The sequence below is a fragment of the Macaca thibetana genome, chromosome 12 (assembly GCF_024542745.1).
Source record: "Macaca thibetana thibetana isolate TM-01 chromosome 12, ASM2454274v1, whole genome shotgun sequence".
Lineage (NCBI taxonomy): Eukaryota > Metazoa > Chordata > Mammalia > Primates > Cercopithecidae > Macaca > Macaca thibetana.
In genome coordinates this window covers 68,329,144-68,351,449 of record NC_065589.1, presented here as the reverse complement: position 1 = coordinate 68,351,449, position 22,306 = coordinate 68,329,144, and the positions used below count along the sequence as shown (strand labels likewise).

Here is a 22,306-nt window from a genome sequence, read left to right as displayed (position 1 = left end):
GGGGAAATGTATGGCTCAATACCTTACCCAGCCTTTAAAAAACAATTTTTTTTTTTAAGAAACAGAATCTCATTATGTTGCCTAGGCTGGAGTGCAGTGGCCATTCACAGGTGTGATCATCATGCACTACAGCCTCAAACTCTTGGGCTCAAGTGATCCTCCTGCCTCAGCCTCCTGAGTAGTTGGGATTACAGGCGCGTGCTACTGCTCCTGGTCTAACTCAGCCTTTTATTAGCAGAGTTAGAGGCAAAGGAAGAACTCAGAAAAACCCTGAAGTGGGCTAACCAGAATTACTGTGTAACTGGAATTATACTGTGTAAACAGAATTACTGTAAAATACGGTAAAGTTGGAAGCATCCTGAAATAACTGATAAAGTATTACTTGCTTATGATAATAATCGTTAACATATATAGCTTTTACTCTGTGCCAGGCACTGTTTTCAGCACCTTATGTGTATTACTTCATTTAGCCCTTATCAACCCTGTGAGTTATTTCAATTTTACAGACAAGGAAACTGAAGTACAGGGAGTTTAAATCATTTGCCCCGGTCACCTAGTTAGTTGAGGAGGAGCTGGGATTTAAACCCTGGCAGTCAAGAGCCTTCCCTACAAGCTGACAGAAGGGTAAATATGGGCTCCAAAATGCTCATCCCCATCAGCCCCAACATACCGCTGAAGCAAGCCTGTCAAAAGTTTCTCTGCTGTCCTTCCAGAAATGCTCTCTGCAAACACAGTTTGCTTTTGCTAATGGGATTCTCCTCTATTGTTCTGAAACTTGTTTGTTTTCAACTTAACATACTTTGGATGTCCTGGAAAGAGCTCTTAACATTACCTGCTGTCTTCATTTTAAGGATGAAAAAACTCTGAGGCCTAGAGAGGTTAAGTGATGTGTCACAGTGGATCTCTGAACAGTTTTGGGTTAGCAACCTTCAGCAGCCTCCTGTTCTGCCTTAAAATTTATTTTGACAGCTGACCTCCCTGGGTGCTAACTTCTCTCGTGTTCAGGGCCCTTAATTATGTTGTTTCACAAAGGCAGTGGTCTATGATGGCCACCAACCCACCTTTTCCCTTTCTTCATCTCTATATTCTATTTATCCACAGTCTTGCTTTGAATTAGGTAATAACAGATAGAAATGAGTTGATAAGATAAACAAGGTTTTCCAAACTTCAAGCATTCTGGTATAAGATTCATGATTTTTGTCATCTTCTCATACCACCTGTGTTATTTATTTAATATTTTTTATTAAGTCAGTTCACTATAACCCATACTTTTGGGGAAATATGGATAAATGAATCCTGCTATGTTAGCTAGATTAGAGGTTCTCAAACTTATCCATGTGAAGGACCAGCGTTTTGTTTTTGTTTTGTTTTGTTTTTGAGACACAGTCTTGCTCTATCACCCAGGCTGGAGTGCAGTAGTGCAATGACAGCTCACTGCAGTCTTGACCTCCTGGGCTCAAACAATCCTCCCATCTCTGCCTCCAGCGTAGCTGGGACTACAAGCATGCACCACCATGTCTGGCTGGCTAATTAAAAAGATTTTTTTTGTAGATATGGGGGTCTTGCCATGTTGCCCAGGCTGATTTCGAACTCCTGGGCTCAAGTTATCCTTCCACAGTGCACGCCTGGCCGAGGACCAGTCTTTTGAAAAATATTTTCATCAGCAACTGACACTTTTGTAAAATAACAATGAATTATTAGAAAAACGAATTAGTTTTTTAAAAAAGACACACAACATCCAATCTTAGAAACAGACAGAAAACTACTGTCAAATTGCTAGAAATGCTTCTAAATGCTTACTTTCAATTTTTGTCCTCATCACTTTGGGGACTCTTAAAAAGTAGTTGGAAGGCCACACTCTGAGTAACAATAAGCTAATTAATGGGCAGTTCTTCTCACTAGGTATCATCCTCAGATGAGTTATATAAATGCGTCTCATGGAAACCTGGGGCAAGAAACTTTCTCTCCAAGCCTCAGTTTCCCCATGTGAAAATGGTGAAAATGAAGGAACCATCAGTGTGAGGCTCCTCCTCAGTGAAGGCTTCACAAGCTGGAGAGGGCTTTGTAACAGAGTTTATCTTGGGGCCTTTCCATATGACCAAGTGGAGGGTTGCCAAATTCCTGGGAAGAGGGCACACTAACTTCCCCAAAGAGGTCTATCAAAGGAGCAGGATGAGCCAGGCACAGTGGCTCACACCTGTAATCCCAGCACTTTGGGAGGCTGAGGTAGGTGGATCAACTGAGGTCAGGAGTTCAAGACAAGCCTGGCCAACATGGTGAAACCCTGTCTACACTAAAAATACAAAAATTGGCTGGGCATGGTGGTGCGTGCCTGTAGTCCCAGCTACTTGGGAAGCTGAGGCAGGAGAATCACTTGAATGGGAGGTGGAGGTTGCGGTGAGCCGAGATCATGCCACTGCACTCCAGCCTGGGCGAAAGAGCGAGACTCAAAAAAAAAAAAAAAAAAAAAAAAAAAAGACCAGGATTAATCCAGTGAAGAAATTCTTTCGGGAAATAAACATCTAAATGCCTAAATGCAAGTATAGATTTAAAGGAGGATGTGAATGTGTGTGGGAGAGGTGGTGGGGTGAGATATTTGTCAAAAACAGATTGGGAAAAAGAGGGGAAAAGGCAGAAAAAAAGAAAGGAGTGAGACTGGAAGACACTTTAATGGAATGCACCGCAGGCAGAGACCTGGGTTTCTAGACTGTCCAGCCCAGAAGTTAAAGGCCAGACATTGAGTTCATCTGAATGAGAACAGTGCACACTCAGAATTGCTCCTGCAAACCCTATCTCAGGCCAGCACATTTCCCTGCACAGATGCGGCAGAAAACACCTAATCAGCCACATTCCACCCTTGTACTATCCATCACATGAGACCTTAAACAAACAAAACCCTTCGTGTTGTTTGTATTTGCTGGGTTTCAGGGTTTGGCTTACTCTGGGCACAAGGAAAGCCTGTTGTATCACATGTAAGCCAGAATGCAAACACATTTAATACAAACACATGCGTGCCAGGTTTTGGCTTCATTTGGCTTGCTTTATGCATAGAAAGTGATTGCATAGAAAGCGAGGAGACACTCACCAGTGCAAACGTCGGGGGCGGCGGGGGTGCTGGAGGGGGAGGGACGGGCATCTTGGGCAGTTATGCGTTCAACAGTCTTGCTGATAAATCTGGAAAAACAAGAATGCGATCATGTATTAGATGTAATCTTAGTAATACTGTCCTAATCTGCCTTCACTTTCCCACCAAAGTGACAGCTCCACCTAGCTCAACTCTTAAAAGAGATGGGCTTACCTTTACACCTCACTGCTAAAACGTTACTGTTCTGGAAGGATCCCGGCAGAGGGGCTTCCGAGCCGAGGTGCTCGGAGAGAATGGAGGCCACATCCAGTGCCTTACTTGGCTCCATTCCCCCACCCACCACAGCAGGCCATGACCCACCCAGGTGGGCCTGGTTAAGCAGGAAAGTCTCACACAACTGCTCGGATGTGGATATATCCTGGCCAAGTTTGACTGAAAACAAATTCACTTCAAGTGGCTTCTCCTGCTCGCTAATTTCCATGACAAGCCTTTCTTGCTCTCCCACCCCTCTGGCTTTCTCCTCCCCTTCTTCCTGACATTCGCCCAAGTCTGTGTGTGTACTGCAGGAATGTGAAGATGAATCTACTTCTAGTCCTGCCCTCAAAGTTCCTAGTCCTCCAGGGAGAGGACACGGAGAATGTAAAGTGAAAAGCGGGGAGCAGCAGGTAAATCGGGGTGGACGTGTGGGGGTCAACCTTATGTTTGGAGCACTCAAAGACCAGCCATCCCTATCTCTGTGCTCCTTAGCATTTCCTCAGAGGATCTAAGCACAAACAGAGGGGGAACAAGAAGTCAGACCTAGGACTCCCAGGCTGTTTACTAGAAATGCACTTCATTTACAAGAGACTGTCTTACCTTTGTTTGGGTAAAAAAATTATATACAAAGAAAATAAGAAAGAAGAGCCTCTCTGCAGAGTGTGCTTGCTCTGAGAACAAAGGGAAGGCCAGATTCCGTAGCTGGGTAGGAGAGTTTAGGGACCCCAGGTGGGTTAGGGGGCAGGGCAGAGAGGGCAGCCTGGCAAACACCAGGGCCAGGAGAGACGATGGCCAGGAAGTGCCGAGGAAGTGCCTGGGAAGTTACACCAGTCAGGAACCCTCTCCCCATTTCCTCCAATCCTTCCAGTCCTGTTCCTTCGCCTCACTAGAACCCCTGCTCCCTCTGCCCTATCTAGGACAACGCCTCACCCACTGTTCTCATCCCTAAGTAACGCCAGCTTCTCCCGCTCCATCCTTGCTACACAAACTGGTCCTGGATGGGCAGCGTGGGCATCACCCAGGAGCTGTTAGAAATGTCAATTCCCAGTCCCTTTTGCCCCCAACTGAATTCGTTTCAGCATTTTAACAAGATCCCTGGGTGATTCATATGCACTAAAGCCCAACTGTAGAGTTCGAGCCTGAAACCAGTGGGCAGTCTGGGACACCAGCCACCTGAATAACATTATTTCCACAGGACATGTGTCCCAAATTTTAAACTGCAGAATTATGTTTCTTTTTAAAAATTTTTAAATTTTATTTACTTATTTTTTTGAGATGAGGTCTTGCTCTGTCACCCAGGCTGGAGTGCAGTGGCAAAATCATAGCTTACTATGCCTCAAACTGATGGGCCTAAGCAATCCTCCTGCCTCAACCTCCTGAGTAGCTTAGCTAGGACTGCAGGCATATGCCACCGTGCCCAGTATTTATTTTTATCTTTTATTTCTGTTGTGATGGGGTCTTGCTATGTTGCTCAGGCTAGTCTTGAACTCCTGGCCTCATGCGATCCTCTTGCCTTAGCTTCCCATAGTGCTGGGATTACAGGTGTGAGCCACTGTGCCAGGCTTTTTAAACTCTCAATAGTCTCTTAATTGCAGAAAACAATTTCTTAGAATTTAAAATATTCATTTAGTTCCACCACTACAAGTTAATGTGGAAAACTGAAACCTAAACAAATACTTTCTATTGAGATAATGCTAGATGGCTTGCTTTCTGCAAACAGAAATGGACTGGAGAAGCTAAAACAGACACTGCTGGACTTGTCACAGCCGCCGGGAAACAAGAATTAAGATAGTTCGCAAAAGTCCCATTCAAAGTGGGCTGTCTAGAAAATGAAAATTTTAAATTCCACAGCAGCAACAGCAGCTGTCATGTATGGAGAATCCGCTGGATCCAGGGCTCTATCCTTGCATGGTCTCTGACTCCTAAGACACCAGAAGCCAGCATAGCTGTGCTCATTTGATAGACTCAGAGAAATTAAGTCACTCCCTAAAATACCCTGAAGTAATTCATTCAGTCATGTCCTTTTGGTTCCTGCTCTTCTGCTGGATAACACTGCCTCACTCACTGCCGTTTTAATGATCTAGTAAGCACTTTCAGGCGGGCAAATTAGTGCCACAGCTCACCTGTTAACTAGGCTGGAATCTGTTTTCAGTAAGAGACTGTCTCAGGCAAGGATTCTTTTAAAGTATGTTTCTTAAATTGCTCTTTCTGGCATGACACCAATTAGTCACCCATAGGGCCACATGGGCACTGTGAGCAGGACTGGGTGCCTGTGTTAGGGCGTCCTCTGTCAAGGGGCATCTCCAGCGGCACATTCAGAGGCCTTGGAGTCAGACGTCTCCTCCAGGAGGAATGACGGGGATCTGAAACTGAATTTAGGCCTGACTACTGCAAAAAAAGCTGGAGCCAAATCAGTGGTATAACCAGAGCTGGGAAAGGCTTACCAAGGAAGGGGGATAGCCTGGTCTGCCTGGTGGGCCCAAGAGATGGGCTCTGGGAACAGTGCATCCATGTGCTTGGTCGATGAAAAATCCCTCAAGCCTATTTTGTCTGATTCCATGTTCACTAACTAACTTTCCGTCATCCTGTGATCCTACTATCTAGGAAGGAGTGGATATTCTGGTCAACTAACAGGAACCTCTTAGGGGTGTGGTTGTCATGAGTTCGGCTCTCATAGCAGAGATCAAATTGAACTTCTGTCCTGCACAGCTTAGGGGCCAGACTGTGGAATGGGGGACCCTTTCAGGGGCTGCCACCCTGAAAGACCTCCTTAATTATTTTACAATTCTCTGTTGCTGCTGATTTAGTAATGTCTGTGCACTAACTGACTTGTATATTAACTTCTGGATGACAACTTCAGGGAGGGCTGTGCTAACTTCATGGTCCAGAGGGCTGGTGTGGGAGAAACAGCAACAGTCATGGCTGGGGCCAGGGCCAAGGCCAGACTGCAGAAATTAGCGGCAAAACCAAGGTTCAGGGAGCAAGATGCTATTAAAGGGTCTGGGGTATTGCAGTCTTTCCTTCCTGGCCACTTCAGACGGACAGTGGGGAGAGGGTCTATGAGTGAGCGCTCTCACTTTTTAGAGGGTGGTGCAGAACTAAGTGCTCTTTCTTCTCCTCTGTAGACTTCTGTTTGCACGGCTTGCTTTCCCTGGCCCCATCTCTCAGTCCCCTCCAGATTAACTGTCCCTTTCCAATCTCAGTGGTAACACAGAAGAGGGAGGCTGCCATGTCCTCTCTCCTCCTTTTTAGCTGAACATCTGCTGGGCATGGTCTGGACTTCTCCAGGCTGGGGCCTCAAGAGAAGTGTGTGAGAAACCCGACTCCAGTACTGCCACCTCACTCAGCCCCTAGATCAAAGAAGACTAAGCTCATGTGCCCCAACACTGGGCCCACCGGCCACGCCAGGCCCACTTCTTGGCTGTCTTTCCACCAGCCTATGGACTTCACGGGGTCTTGCCAATACCTGGCACAAAGTAGGGTTCTTACTAAATATATATGCAGTGAAAGAACTGTGTATCACACAAGCCGAGTGCTTGCCACTGGAAGGGCTCCCAGCATCACCCCAGTGCACTGTGAGATCCAGGTAAAAGAGTCAGCCCTATTTCAGAGGGGCTTGCTAGTGTTACATACTGGGACTTACTTTCCTGGCAGCCTCCAACTTCCCCAGAGAAGTAGAACCCCAAGGCCTTGGGATAGGAGGGCTTCCCTCCTCTCATGGACTTGACAGCCCACATCAGAGCCAGAGCCAGATCTTACTGAAGGCCTTGGCCCTAGAGCACGGATCTTAACAGACCAGGCATTCCTGCCTGGATCCTCACACCCAGAGTCTGTAGATAGAATTCAAGGGTTCATAAACTTGGATGAAAAAAAAGCACATATTATTTCTACTAAGCACTAACTGAAATGTAGCATTTCCTTTGATTATGAATGTAGGCCGCAAACCACAGTATCTGATATTCTTTCACCAATAGTTTTCACATGATATTTTCACATCATATTACAACTACACATCAACAATTTTCAACATTCTGGCAACGTTTAAATCTGTTGCTATATCTTGTTGTTTAAACCATTAATAAAGAAGTACATATTTTAATAAAGTAGTTTCCTTTGTAATTCTCTGTATTTTATTTTATGCATTTAAACACAGACACAAAAGGGGCCCTTTGGGACTGTGAGTGGTGACTTACACCTGTAATCCCAACACTTTGGGAGGTCAAGGTGGAAGGACTGCTTCAGCCCAGGAGTTTAAGACCAGCTTGGGCTACAAAACGAGCCCTTTATCTCTAAAATTAAATTAAATTAAATAAATTAAATTAAATTTTAAAAAGGAGTCTTTTGGGCTTCACCAGTGGGTTTACAGAATGAAAAAGGGAGAACATGAGACCTTAGTCAGGCAAATTTGGTTCTGAATCCTTGCTCTGCCACCTGGCAGATTCAGATGGGAATCCGTTTTTCTCATCTGTTAAATGGGAAGTTGCTGAGCAGATTAAATGAAATGGTGTGTGCAAGGCTTTCAGCGTGGCCTGGGGGAGCAAAGCTGTCAGTGGACAGGGCTGAGATCTGTCCTTTGGAGGGTGAGGATGGATCCTGCTGGTACAAGCTGCTGAGTGCCTGGCAGAGGAGGGATGGACCTGGAGGCTAGTCTGAGGGGCCGCAGCTTTGCTCAGTGGCTGTGGGTGGATCTGCCTGGGTGGGAATGAGGCCGACTGATGACTGGGCTTCCCAGCATTTGGTTCTTCCCTTGGAGATGGGAGCATGGCAGGAAAGGCAGCTGACTCGGGTGCAGGAGAGGCCTGAGAAGAAGGGAAAGGACTCAGCAGCAGTTTCCCCAGTGTGGTCAGTCATCTCCTGCATCAGAATCTGCTGTGCCCGTGTCCGGCTTCCCAAACTAGTTGGAGTCTCGGCAGTGTCGGATCACATGCCTCCCCACTTGCTGGGCCTTGCCCTCCCAACCCAACCCAGGCAATGAACTTTAAAGAAGACACACTTTTCACAATTAATTTCTTTTTAAGAATAATTTCAATGTTTAAGTAACTTTCATGATAGAGAGAAAAGCCAGACTTTCTAAAATCTTTACTTGGTGTGTTGACTCCTACGTACACAAAGAAAACCCAAAGGATAGAAAAGGCTTTTGTTTTCACATACAGTATTATGGTCTGAACTATGTCCCCTGCAAACTGATATGCTGAATTTCCAACCCTCAGGACCTCAGAAGGCAACTGTATTTGGAGATAGGGTCTTTAAAGAGGTGATTAGGCTAAAACGGGTGAGATCTTAATCCAGTTTGACTGGTGTCCTCATACAAAGAGGAAAAGACATCAGGCATGTGCTCACACAGAGGAAAGTCTTCAAGTAAAGACGCAGTGAGAAGGTGGCCATCTGCAAACCAAGGAGAGAGGCTTCTGAAGACACCATACCTGCCTACATCTTGATCTTGGACTTCCAGCTTCCAGAGCTGGGAGAAAACAAATTTCTGTTATTTGATCTACTGAAGCTGTGGTATTTTATTATGGCAGTCCTAGCAAATTAATATTTAACACTCACATTTAGACAACATTCACTGATCCCAGATCAGCCAGGGCATCTTGCAGCCTGGACCCACTTGTTAAACATGCAAGGAGCACTGTGAGAGAAAGAGAACTGCTTGGCCCACTCCCCACCAGTACAGGGGACACATTCTCCCCAATGGCATGGCCAACTAGAGGTCAACCACAGCTCACAGTTCAGTCCAGACGTGCCCCAGGAAACTCATGGTTTCTTCTTCAATGTGCTCATCTAGGAAAGCAGAATCATCCCTGAATGTAAAATGATTGCCTTCCTTGGGATCAAGAAAATGGGGTAGTTATTTAAATAAACTGTTTCTTAGTTTCATAGCCAACTTAAAATTCATTCTAGATTGCACTGCCTAGGGCCCACACTACAGAATGACATGAGGTAGGGAGTGATTCCTAATAGTCCCGCAGTGAACACAGTTGACAGTCCTCCAAAGGCTGGTCTCTAATCCCACGTGGGCAGGGGTTCCATTAGAGAAGATGAGAAGCAGCTTTATCCAATTACGTTTATCATTAATTTGGACTATTCAAAAATATAAAGCATTTTGCTCTATAAATGTTGCTAAAAGTAACCCTTAAATACTATCATACCTAAAATGAATGGTGGAAAATTAAGCTTTTTTCCCCCAAAAGATTGAATCGATAGAGGAATATTTTATTTGTTGGGGGTGGGGGAGGGTATCAGAAATAATATAACTGGACAGATTAAAAAATCCAACTGCTCTCTTGCCCTCATTATTTTCTATTTTTATTTACATTTATTTATTTATTTATTTATTTTTTGAGACAGAATCTGGCTCTGTTGCCCAGGCTGGAGTGCAGTGGTGCGGTCTTGGCTCACTGCAACCTCCACCTCCTGGGTTCCAACAATTCTCCTGCCTCAGCCTCCCAAGTAGCTGGGACTACAGGCTCGTGCCACCACACTTGGCTAATTTTTGGTAGAGATGGGGTTTCACCATGTTGGCCAGGCTGGTCTGGAACTCCTGGCCTCAAGTGATCCACCCACATCAGCCTCCCAAAGTGTTATGATAACAGGCATGAGCCACCATGCCTGGATTCATTTATATTTTACTTTATATATAATGCTCTTAACTCATTTTCATCTATGTATTTCTTGAGTGCTTTTGGCTTCTTCAGGTTAGTTTTTTGTTTGTTGTTGTTTTCTTCAAGATTTCTTTTTCTCCTTTTGTATTGTAGAGAATACAAAAATATACAAAGATGAAAAAAAAGTACTGAAGTTGTATTTAACCACTAAAGGAAGCACTGAATAATAATTAATTTTTAGGTGAAAAAGGGTTGGGGGTCATAACCAGAGGTAACTCTTTGTTATTTTGATACATGTCCTTCCAGCTTATAAGTACATGTACAGCTCTCTCTCCCCTTCCCTTTCTCTCTCTGTGTCACACATATACATATACACACAATTGTTTGACCAAAAAATATTAACAGAACAAAATTGATAATACATGTAACGCAAAAGTGTTTTCCTGAGAAAAGGTTTTTAAATTCATATTGAGTTATTACAACCATAAAAAATAACTGCAAGGGCATTCATTACAAAGACAGTGAATCCACTCCAAGTCACCCTGCAAAAATAAAATCATTGAGCAAACTCAAATTGCTGCTAAGATGGTGAATTTTAAAAAGCATGTCGTTTTGGGATTCCTACTCAACTATTCTTGATTCTATTCTTTAGAGACTCCTCCATGATGCAAACTTAGCTGGATGTATTTAAGATCTGAAAACCATTAGAACTAATTAAGATGAATTTGGCTTTGTTCTTCAACTTCCTGTAAAAAATGCTCAACAGGAAAATTGATGTTCACAGTAAACCACAGTCATCCTGTTTCTTTAACACAATCTTTTCACAGCTGCAGTTGCCTGGAGTTTCTATTTTATGTCGCGAGTCACTGTGCAACAGCTCTACCGTCCCTTCCCCCCACCATGTGGTCTGGCCATTTTAGAAACTTTCAATACCTTTGCAGAAAGGTTCGTTTCTATTATTGCTACTCTTCCTCTCTCCAAGCTGAAGGGCCTCGCTCAGAGCAATGAGGCCATGGATACAAGAGGGGAAACAGAAAAGGCAGCTGGACTCCAGAGGAAGCAAAAGGCAGAGAAGAGGAAAACAGCTTGATTAGCAAATCAGCAGCCTCACCCAGTTGGTTCTTATGCATTGTTAGTCTCCATTTGCGCTGAATGTAGAGCACACGCTTGCCACATACAGAATCCCTCATTTCTCAGAATGTACTGCTCTTTTCTCAATCATCATTGAAAACAATTTACTTCAGCGACGTCTGATTAGGTTGTCTTCTTAATGGTAAATGTCAGTTTAAGTCTCTGCTGAACCTAGAAATGTTTCTTTTATAGTTATTTTAGATAAGGAGGTGATTTATTTTGGCAGGGAGTAGGAAAGGTGCTTTTCAAAGAAGACATTTTGAAGCATCTCTAACGTCATTAAGACTGGCTAGGAGCTTGGACACAATTTTTACTGCAAGAGTACTGCTAGGGAAATAAAGGTTGCTATGAAATAAAGTTATTTTTTAATCCACTATTATGCACATTTAATTTTAAAATTAATACAAATTCATAGACATCCAAGACCCTTTTAATAGTGAGAAAATGAAGGTAAGCTGAATGACCTGCCTACCTGTCATTATTTAACTGAAGGAAACTTTTTTACTTTATCCATATAATTAAAGAGTAGCAGGTTTTCTCCCATACTTCCCATCTCTTTAAGGGGTTCAAATCTCCAAGCTAAAGTCTTCCTAAATTGCTATTACCACATTTAGTTCTACCAGAGGATTAAGATGTGCCACTGTTTCTCTTTCTCTCTCACACACATATACACATGGCATATATGTTAGCACACTTGATATAGTGTATTCATTTTATCATAGTACAGCTTTATGATACAAGCAGAAGTGTCACCAAGTTTACCTCTGAAGAAGTGAAAAGACTTAGAAAGGAAAATATCTTACTTGAGATTATTAGTTTCAAAGATATTTACTGTTGCTGTGACATTTAAAGCAAAACATTTGTACTCTCAGATTCCCAAGGCCGGAAAAGCACCTCAAGAAATCATACTGGCTGGGTGTTGTAGCTAATGCCTAGAATCCCAGCACTTTGGGAGGCCAGGGTAGGAAGATCGCTTGAGCCTAAGAGTTTGAGACCACCCTGGGCAAACATACTGGGACCCTCATCTCTACAAAAAAAAAAAATCTAAAATTAACTGGGCATGGTGGTACACATCTTAGTTCCAGCTACTTGGGAGGCTGAGGTGGGAGGACTACTTGAGTCCAGGAGTTTGAGGGTGCAGTGAGCTCTGATTATGCCATTGCACTCCAGTGTGGATGACAGAGTAAAACCCTGTCTCAAAAAAAAAAAAAAAAAAAACCAGAAAAGAAAAATCATACAATTATTTATAATGTTGCTTCCAAGCTGCACTTGCGAAAAAAAGCTCTTACAATTCAGATAACTTCCTCCACATTTAGTTGTTAGGTGGCCTTGGATAAATTACTTAGCTTATCTAAGTCCGGTTTTCAAAATAATAGCACTTATTTAATAGGGTTATTCAAGAGTTAAATGAGGGAGTGCTTAATAAGTATTAGCCATTTTCAAAAAACAAAATAAGCAAAGGTGAAGAACCTAACACAGAACAAGTGGTCAGTAAATATTACAGTCTTTCCCCCTATTTAACCACGAGAAAGAGAAACCGTGAGTGATTTAAATCAGCCTACGTGTGTACACCCATGCAAACTTCTGTATTACAAGTGAATGGTGAAGGAAGATGTGTATAAAGTGCATTTCAAATTTCTCAGAAAAGCATACTGATTAAGGCATTCCTTATTCTAGTATTTTTTTACAGTTTTAATTTTCAGGACAGACAGAGGTATTTATGGCAGTCCAGGAGAAATGCTTTTTTCAACAACAAGCACATGTTTAACAATTTGAACAAAATGAGTCAAACCTTAAAGCAGAAATGTATCACAATTTAAATAGCCAGAAACTTCCAAAGTAAATGATGTGTGTTCATAAAATGTTAAGAAGGCTTCAAAAGGTCATAAAACTTAAAGGGTCCAGGAATTCGGTATCACTTCATCTTACATTTTAGGTAGGTTGGGGAACTTCCAGCCTACAGGCCAGATTTAGAATCTGATCAGATCTGAAGTTGCTGCTTGACCCCAGGAACTAATTTTCACCACAGGGAGTTCTCTGAATATTTCAGTCCACCCAGAGTATGTGTAACCCTTAAAAGGTTAGATATTAGAGTAGTTGAAGCGCTATGAGCAAATAGCCCATGAATAAACTTTTCAAAGAGCAATAGAAAACCTGACTTCGTGAAAAATGACTTTTAGGTAAGTCATTTAACGACCTTAGACCTATAAAAGGAAGAGTTTTGACATGATGATATTCCAGTTCAGAAGCAACAAAGCTTGATAAAGTTAACACATAGCACTGTAGTCCAAGTGAATTGTAAGAGTATGATTTCTACACAGATCAACCTCAAAACCTTTCCCCAGTTTCTCATCTTCCTCTCTCACTATCCTGTCCTATTCTTTCCCCAGTCTTTCAACTTTCCCTCTACCAAGTTGTCTTAGTTTGCTTAGTAAGAATCTTTCAGGAGCCTTTTCATTTACCACCTCTCCATTCTCTACTACATATACTAGGTATGCCATTAAATTATTTAAAAGAACTTGTATGCTTGTAATCCCATCACTTTGGGAGGCTGAGGTGGGCGGATCACTTGAGGTCAGGAGTTCGAGACCAGCCTGACCAACATGGTGAAACCCCGTCTCTACTAAAAATACAAAACAAAAAAACCAAAAACCTTGTACTTAGTGACTAAAGTTGTATGTGCCTTCTGAGTTTTGCAAAGCTTTATTTTATATTTCTCCACGGGGAGAAAGGAACATAAGTCAAGTTGTTTTTTCCTACATATTCTAGAAAAAAAGTTTTTTTAACCTAAAAAGTTTCCTTAGTTCTGCTCTGTAAGTCTCTGAGTATATGGCTTGAAATTTTAAAAATCACAATATTTTATGCCAAAACATTAATCATATTTAACATAAAGTTATAATTAATGCTATAGAATTTGATTTGCGATAGTAATTGTACACACACTGTTATAACAGGAATAGACTTATTCTAAAAGACAAATCATATTCTAAAAGACTCTGCTAAGAAATGGTTTAGTTTGAGTTTTGAACTTAAATAGCACATCGGCAGCAAGAGAACTGCCAACAGCTTAGTTCTATGGTATTTTCGTTTGAAGCTTCCAATGGCTCCTTGAACTTTAAAGCACTTATTGTTACTGGCCACACCAAAGATTCAAAGGCAGTTGTGTGGACAACTGTATCATATACCAAAAGGATATATTTACTGACATAAGTCCCCAATTTAAATGGGAAAATAAATTCCTGTGGATCCAAACTTGTCCAGTGGTCAAGAAAAATTCTATTGAAAATCTTGCTTACATTTTGGCTCAAAGCATAAGTTATGAATCATTCACAATCACCATAGTGGTGAAACTAGCATTCTGAGCAACAGGAATAGCTCACATGGTGTTCCACAGAAAAATTAAACAACTTTATCTCGACATACTATGGTCCATTAAAAGCCATTTAGTTCTTCCCTGTAGCTGATAAAGGAAATAAACTTAGTTTGAATATAATTTTTCTTACCGTTAAAGGGTACTGCAGGGAGCCATGGTCAGGGACACAGGCAGACAGAGGGCCAGCAGGACAGAAGCCAAGAGAGAATACTGTCCCTGAAAAAGGTATCATCTTCTAACGCAAGTGTGAGGTCATTTTTGGACAGCCATTTTGGACAAGCTCTGGCCTCTTGTTAAATGTGACATACTGAGTCAGAGGCAGACGTCCTTCTGCGGTTATTCGCTTCCTGTCTGATTAATTTGTTGTTTGTTCCTTCCTCCTTTGCTGCAGAAAAAGAAACTAGATCGGTTTTGCTTAAGAAGCAAGCAAGAAAAAAAACCTAAATTTAAAAAAATTAAATGTTTCTCCTCCCCACAAGGTGTAATACACAGCTATTGGTACAGTGACAAGAGGGGATGAGCACCTCCACTCCGTAGAGAGTCCAACTGTATTCCAGATATTCCCACAAAAATAACTGTTCATGGAACTTGAGGAAAATTATATTTGAAAGTATCACTGTAAATACTGACTATTCCATTAAGTAATAGGGAAAAGAGTCACTCAAGAAAGAAAAGCTCTTACCTACCTTACCTTATCTGTTAATTAGGCTAAGGGCTTCTCTCATTTACAGGGCATTCAAGTGTGTGGGGAGAAAGTTACAAATGCAGGTGAAGAGAGCAGGTCAGGTGTATGAAGGCAAATGAGGTTCTTTTTTTGGTTTTGTTTTATTTCTTTCTTTCTTTTTTTTTTTTTTTTTTAGAGACAGAGTCTTGCTGTCACTTAGGCTGGAGTGCAGTGGCATAATCATAGCTCCCTGTGGCCCCTCCTGGGTTCAAGTGATCCTCCAGCCTCAGCCTCCTGAGTAGTTGACACTACAGGCATATGCTACTGCACCTGGCTAATTTATTTTATTTTTATATTTGGTAGAGATGGGATCTTGCTTTGTTGCCCAACCTGGTCTTACACTCCTAGCTTCAAAGTGATCCTTCCATCTTAGCTTCCCAAATTGCTGGGATTACAGGCTTGAGCTACCATACCTGGCAGCAAATGAGTTTTGAAACGTGATTTTGGTGCCCAAGTCAGGGTAAATAATATACAGCTTAATTCAGCTGCAGATCCATAGCTTTCTATGCCAAAATGTTTCTGTCCCCCACACTTAATGGGGTAACAGTAACTCTCCTAGAAGATGCTTGACAAAAGCATAGAGATAAAGAGGGCAGAAGGAAGAAAGTCAGATTTCTCATTATTAAAGAACTCAAGAGGTGAATGGCAATGGAATACATGTAGAAATCATTTTATCGAAACCTTCAGTTATGTATAGAACGATCTGAAAATGCTCATAATTTTTTCTTAACCCATCTTAAAGGTTCAGACTTACATTTGCAACACGTAGCATATAACTCTGAAAAAACAGTAACAGTGGAAGAATTAAAAAGAGAGGCATATTTCAGAAACTAGCTTCACTGTAAAATCTGAATGTTGGGTCCTGATTCTGCTGGGATCAGAGGCCAGAGGCATGAAAAGAACACACATTGTCTAACACTGCCTTACCTGTAAAGTGATAGAACTGGGCTAGATGAGTAATTTTCAACTCAGGTAGCTGTTGGGGGTGGAGAGCAGTGAGTGGGAATGGTGGGGGCAGGGGTCTGTAGCACTCAGTGGGTGGGGCCCGGAATGTGAAATTTCCTATGGTGCTTATGACAGTCCCACCCAAAATACCAGAAGTGCTCCTACTGGAGAGTACTGGGATAGATGATGTCTAAGGATCTTTTAAACTCAAAATTCCCTGAGATAGGAGTCTAACTGCATGAGCAGATTCATGATGCCAGGCCGTGGGCACAGTTCCTGGAGTGGTATCTCCAAGAATAAGTGACTGAGAGTCCTCTGCTTTGCCTGGAGCCCCTTGAAGGCAGAGACTGCCTCTTGTCTAACTCTGGCCTGGTGTCCACCTGTGACTTAACACACGAATAAATACCTGCAGGCATGGGACTGGACAGAGGTGGAGGCCTGCAGCAATCAGCACTTCCCCTGATACAAACCCTCAGGCAAACAGAAAACTTGATCAACTATTAAGTAAACGCCTGAGTGAATCTTTGAAGAAGTCTAATTATAGTCGGGTCTAAAAAGAGAACACAGGCAATATGACAATTTCTCTATATATTTACAGAATTATTTTGAAGTTCTCTAAGTAAGACACCCCAAACACACACACACACACACACACACACACACTCTCTAGCTATCTATCTCTCTCTCTCTCTCAGTACACATACCATTCATGGCTATTTCCATCCCTTAGAGGAGTGGTCCCTAACCTTTTTGGCACCAGGGACCGGTTTTGTGGAAGACAATTTTTCCACGGAGTGGAGGCAGGGGGTGGGGACGGTTTCGGGATGAAACTGCTCCACCTCAGATCATCAGGCGTTAGATTCTCAGAAGGAGCTCGCATGCACAGTTCACTTTAGGGTTCTTGCTCCTCTGAGAATCTAACGCCGCAGCTGATCTGACAGGAGGCGGAGCTCAGGAGGGAACGCTGGCTCACCAGCTGCTCACTTCCTGCTGTGTGGCCTGGTTCCTAATGGGCCATAGACTGGTTGGGGACCCCTGCCTTAGGAAAAGCTCACTTAGAAGGGAGTATGTCACCTAGAAGGCTGCAGTTCCCAAGACACGCAAGGGAGTAGTTGTGTAGTTTGAGTCTATTCCTACAATCAACTTTGGACACATTTATCAGGTGTCTACTATGCACAATAGGACATAAATTAGATAATGTTCCTCCCCTACTTAAAACCCTCCAATGACTTCTCATTTCATTTAAAAAGTCCAAACCCTTAGGTCCACAGGGACCCACAAGATCTGGCCCCTCCTTAACTCTCTGCCTTCATCTCAAGTAATACTCTGCCTTGCTAATTTACCTTCCACACCTTTCTGTTCCTTAAATGCACCAAGCTCATTTGCATCTTGGGGCCTTTTACTTGCAAGCCTGGTACTCTCCCCTGGTACACTCATCTTTTGGTTCCTTTTTACTCTTCAAATGTCAGCAAAAATGCTCTCCCTCATGACCGATTTCTGCTCCCGTTTTCTTTTATGCATAGCACACATCACCACTTGACACTGTCTTATTTATGTTTATTTACTTGTATGTCTCTCCCTACTAGAATCCAAGCTCTATGAGAGCAGGGACCTTGTCTATGAGAGCAGGGACCTTGTCCTATCTTGTTTCTGCTGTTGCTTTAGCATCTAATGCTGCACCTCACACCTGGTAGGTGTTTGAAAATAAGTGTTTGTTGAATGAAAAAGAAAATCAATGTTTCTTACAAATTCTACTATAGCATAATGTTCCTTTTTTTTTTTTTTTTTTTTTTTTTTTTTTTTTTGAGACAGAGTCTTACTCTGTTGCCTAGGCTGGAGTTCAGTGGCATGACCTTGGTTCATTGCAATCTTCACCTCCCAGGTTCAAGTGATTCTCATGTCTTGGCCTCTCTAGCTGGGACTACAGGTGTGCACCACCACACCTGGCTAATCTTTTTGTATTTTTAGTAGAGACAGGGTTTCGCCATGTTGGCCAGGCTGGTCTTGAACTCCTGGCCTCAAGTGATCCATCCACTTCAGCCTCCCAAAGTAATGGGATTATAGGCGTGAACCACCACGCTGCCCAGCATAATATTCCTTTAAAAGCTTAAGACTGTTCCCCCTGAAATGGTAAAAAACAAATGCCAAGACTAGACTTAAGCCTTCTTGGGAGAAGCTGTTAAAGGGAAAATTTCCAGAGAAAGGGTCAGTAGGTAAAACCCTTGGCCCATCAGTGGGCTTGGCAATGCAGGCAGAGTCTTATGCAGTGCAGGTGGCTTATGCCATTGGGCAATGCGAAGAGAAAAATGTATTAAGAAAATTGAAAACAAATAGAACAACCAATCAGAAAGGAAGGGGAGGAAATAAAAAGGTAAAGGAAATAAGGCAAGAAAAGCTGGAGATGGGGAGAGATCATGTGGTGGGTAGGGGAGAGCTCTAACCACACTGCTGACCTCAGAGGCTTTGGAAGCCACTTCTCCAGTCGATGACCCACAGGTGCTGGGTGTAACAGTGCTGTCTGGTCTTCCTCAGTGAAGTGGAGTTCTCAGATCAGTGCCAGCTTTTCCAGCAGTCACATTCTTTAAAAAGAAAAGAACTTTAAGGCTGCAGGAGACTTGTAGAGATCAAAGTCTACATCACCACTTACAGAGGAAGAAACAGGGTTACAGAGAAGTTAGGCATCCTGCCCATGTCACACAGCTAGCAGCAGCAGAGCAGTGGCCAAAGCCTGGGCTCCACTCCACTGTCCAGTGCCATTAATGTCTTCAGCCTCATTTCAGGTTCAGGTGATACCACCTACCTCCTTTCTGTAAGTATAAGAAGAGGCAGAAGGAAGAGAGTGGAAAGAAAGTCTGTGATGTGGATGGGAGAGGTTGTTATACTATAACCAAAGGCCTAAGTAGATTGAAAGCCTGGATGAATAAGGACAATCACAATTCTGGACTTAAAGAGAATTCTAAATGCATATCTCTTTCTCATTTAATATACATCAGTTCGAGCTTAATGACAGAGTAAAACAATAACCAATAGGCTTGCAGACCAATCACATAAAGAATCCTCCATATTAATCTATAGAAATAAAAAGTCAAGAGCAGGCAGAAGATTATAAAACAATAATGTAGGTCTCACCAGTGTGGAAAAAGTGCTGAAGAATCACAGCCAACAACTCTCCTGCGGTGGCCCCCAATCATGGACTGAATCAGTGCAACAGTGGCGTGTGTAAAATATGACAACATAAGTTTTTAATAATTCTGGTTTTTCAAGTTGCGTTTCCATGACTACCTGTTATGGTGCAGTATTTGCCCCAGTAGTGGAAAGCTGTTTTATAATACTGCATTCCTCAGTTCTAAAACTTACATTATTCCTTCTTAGACTGCAGAATGACACCTTAATAGATTTTTAGGGTGATAAAGAAACACTACCAGATTAAAGATATGCATTAGCTGTAAGAATCTATTTTCGAAATGTTAAAATATGGGAATTATTTGATTTAAAAGAGCAGAAACAAAGGAATAATCCTCTCCACCATATAATTATCAGTAGAGCTACGCAGAGGGTTGATCATTTAAAAATCATCTCAGAAACATAGAGAAATTAAAAACAAACCTTTTAGTATTCTGTGCCCTGTTAATATAAATTGACATAATTTTACTTGGGGAAAAGTCTGCAGTGTATTCCATTGTGTTTCGGCAGCTCAGCAACCATTCCCCCTACTTATAATCATGTCCATTTGTTTGTGTGGAGAATCATCCCCCGCTCACTCTCAAAACATGTGCATCCACAGGCATTCACTCCCACTCCAGACAGAGGAAAAGCATGTGATTCAAGACTGGCTCATCAGAGCCTTGCATTCATTTGGCCCTAGAGACTTCTGGTGATGGCTTGTGATCATCAGAATCAAGGAAACTTGTAGCCTGAGGCGAGCTCTATCCCTGAGGGATGAGGCTGGAACCAGATCTGTGAGGATGTAGGGAATAGGCCTGTTGCACTCATCCTTTGACCACATGGGGTCTAAAACCAAGACCAACAAAATGGGAATTGGAAGACGGAGAAAAACCAAGTGCTGGTGGTGTTGGTTGAGCCCTGAATCTATCTATAACTGAAGATGGCCTTTTTCTAGACCTTTAATTTATGTTAGCAAATAAATTCTGTTTTATTTAAGCTGGTATGGTCACGTTTTCTATTATTAGCAATATAAAGACTCTTAAGTGATATAGGAATTGGTACTAGAAGTGAGTGTTGAATGTGACTAAGTCTAAAATGTGCAACTGGCTGATTGAAGGTTGGGGAAGGCTAGCACAGGCTGGCCTGGACTGGAAAGTTGGCAGTCCTTGTTAACTGACAACAAAATAGCTAGTTATGCTGCCACCTATTGACTCCTCGGTCTAAGACAGGGGCCTACTCATGGTACACCATTAAAGGATTCACTAGAAAAACATTTAGAATGGTGCAGTGTGTTGGCTGTTTCTTGTGTCCTTTACTAAGATCCACAGGAGAGAGAGAAATGTAGGCTGAAAACTGACTAGAGGCACAGAGGGAAAAAATACAGCTTTGTTAAGAGAGGCCTTTTTTTGGCTGTGATCTGCAACCAAGATGGGTGAGAGTCAAATAATTTGGAGACTTGTGGGTTGGAAAACCCAAATTCTCTACGGCATGCTAACATTAAGATAGAGTGGGGAGGGACTCAGTCATAATCCGGAGAGACACAATTCCAAACACCAGAATCCTGAATATTGAAATCCCAAAATATCAAAATCCTGAAAATATAATTCTGGAAGAAATAATAGAGAATTCTTTGAAAGACATTTATTTACATTTTTAAAGGAGAATTTATTTAAGAAACATATAAAAACATGACAACACTTCATAGGCCATTTTACACAATAAAATAGACAATAATAACACATATATTTTTGCAAGCATAAACACTCAGGTACTCTAACAACAGCAGCACAGGTATAGAAGTTATGGCCGGGCGCGGTGGCTCAAGCCTGTAATCCCAGCACTTTGGGAGGCCGAGGCGGGCGGATCACAAGGTCAGGAGATCGAGACCACAGTGAAACCCCGTCTCTACTAAAAATACAAAAAATTAGCCGGGCGCGGTGGCGGGCGCCTGTAGTCCCAGCTACTCAGGAGGCTGAGGCAGGAGAATGGCGGGAACCCGGGAGGCGGAGCTTGCAGTGAGCCGAGATCGCGCCACTGCACTCCAGCCTGGGCAACAGCGTGAGACTCCGTCTCAAAAAAAAAAAAAAAAAAAAAAAAAAAAAAAAAGAAGTTATAAGCAGACATCTGTATTCACAAAGAAATAGGGCAAGAAGGGAAGTGTATAAATGCATATCACTACAGTTGGTATTGTGTGTGCTCAGCTTTATAAATTTGGTCATCTGAAATACTGTAACAAATAATCTTTTGATGAGATCAAAAACTGTGACATGCAGTTACCATATAGGCAGTTGCCCAAAGAGCTGTTATCTCAAGAAATTTTTTCATAAACTCAGATTTGTATAAAAGGCCATCTCTTCATTTATTGAGGATGTTTCAACATTTTTATGTATATGTGCAAGGCTTACACACAAAGTCAATGCTGTGCTGATGCATTTTTATGGAGTTAAATTTGCAAAAAATGCATTTAATGAATCAGAATTTTCCAAAAGTCTCTACACAATGTGTATGTCCAGTATTGGAAATGATGAAAAGATGAAATACATAAAAAATCATGCTGAAAATTTAAAATAGTGGGAAAAAAACTAAAATAAGAAAAAGAACTAAAAAGAAAATTCGACATATGAAAAGGGTATTATGGGGATAGATTACGGGCAATTGCACGGAGATAGTCCAAAAAGCTGGCCTAACATGATGCAGCTATTCCGTGACTGTGATTTTGGGGATTTTAGATGTTAGGGATTTTAGACTTTAGAGATTTATACTTTAGGAATTTTCATCTTTGGAAATTTCAACATTCAGGATTATAGTGTTCTAGACTGTGTCTTTTGGGATTATGATCCAGATCTGGAGTAACTCTACTCTGACTCCAGGAATGGAAAGTGACCAGCCCTGGCTAATTAGAGCCTTGGGGTTCCCTGGCTGCAGTGACTGGTTCAGAGATGCCCATGTGACTACTCTTGAACCAAGGAGATGCAGTGAGACTTATTCTATGGCATGTGGGGCTGAATTGGTAGTATTTTATCCAC

At 42.2% G+C, this 22,306-nt stretch overlaps 1 protein-coding gene across 4 annotated transcripts in view; it reads right to left on the bottom strand.

The window, feature by feature from the left end:
• WIPF1 (WAS/WASL interacting protein family member 1) overlaps positions 1-22,306 on the bottom strand; it is a 120,356-nt gene that overhangs the window by 23,206 nt on the left and 74,844 nt on the right. For 2 of the 4 annotated variants that reach the window (XM_050751774.1, XM_050751776.1), the window contains exon 2: positions 3,086-3,174. In XM_050751774.1, the coding sequence (XP_050607731.1) occupies positions 3,086-3,136 (51 nt within the window). In that variant the 5' untranslated portion in view covers positions 3,137-3,174. The other 2 variants (XM_050751777.1, XM_050751775.1) reach the window with 2 other exon arrangements.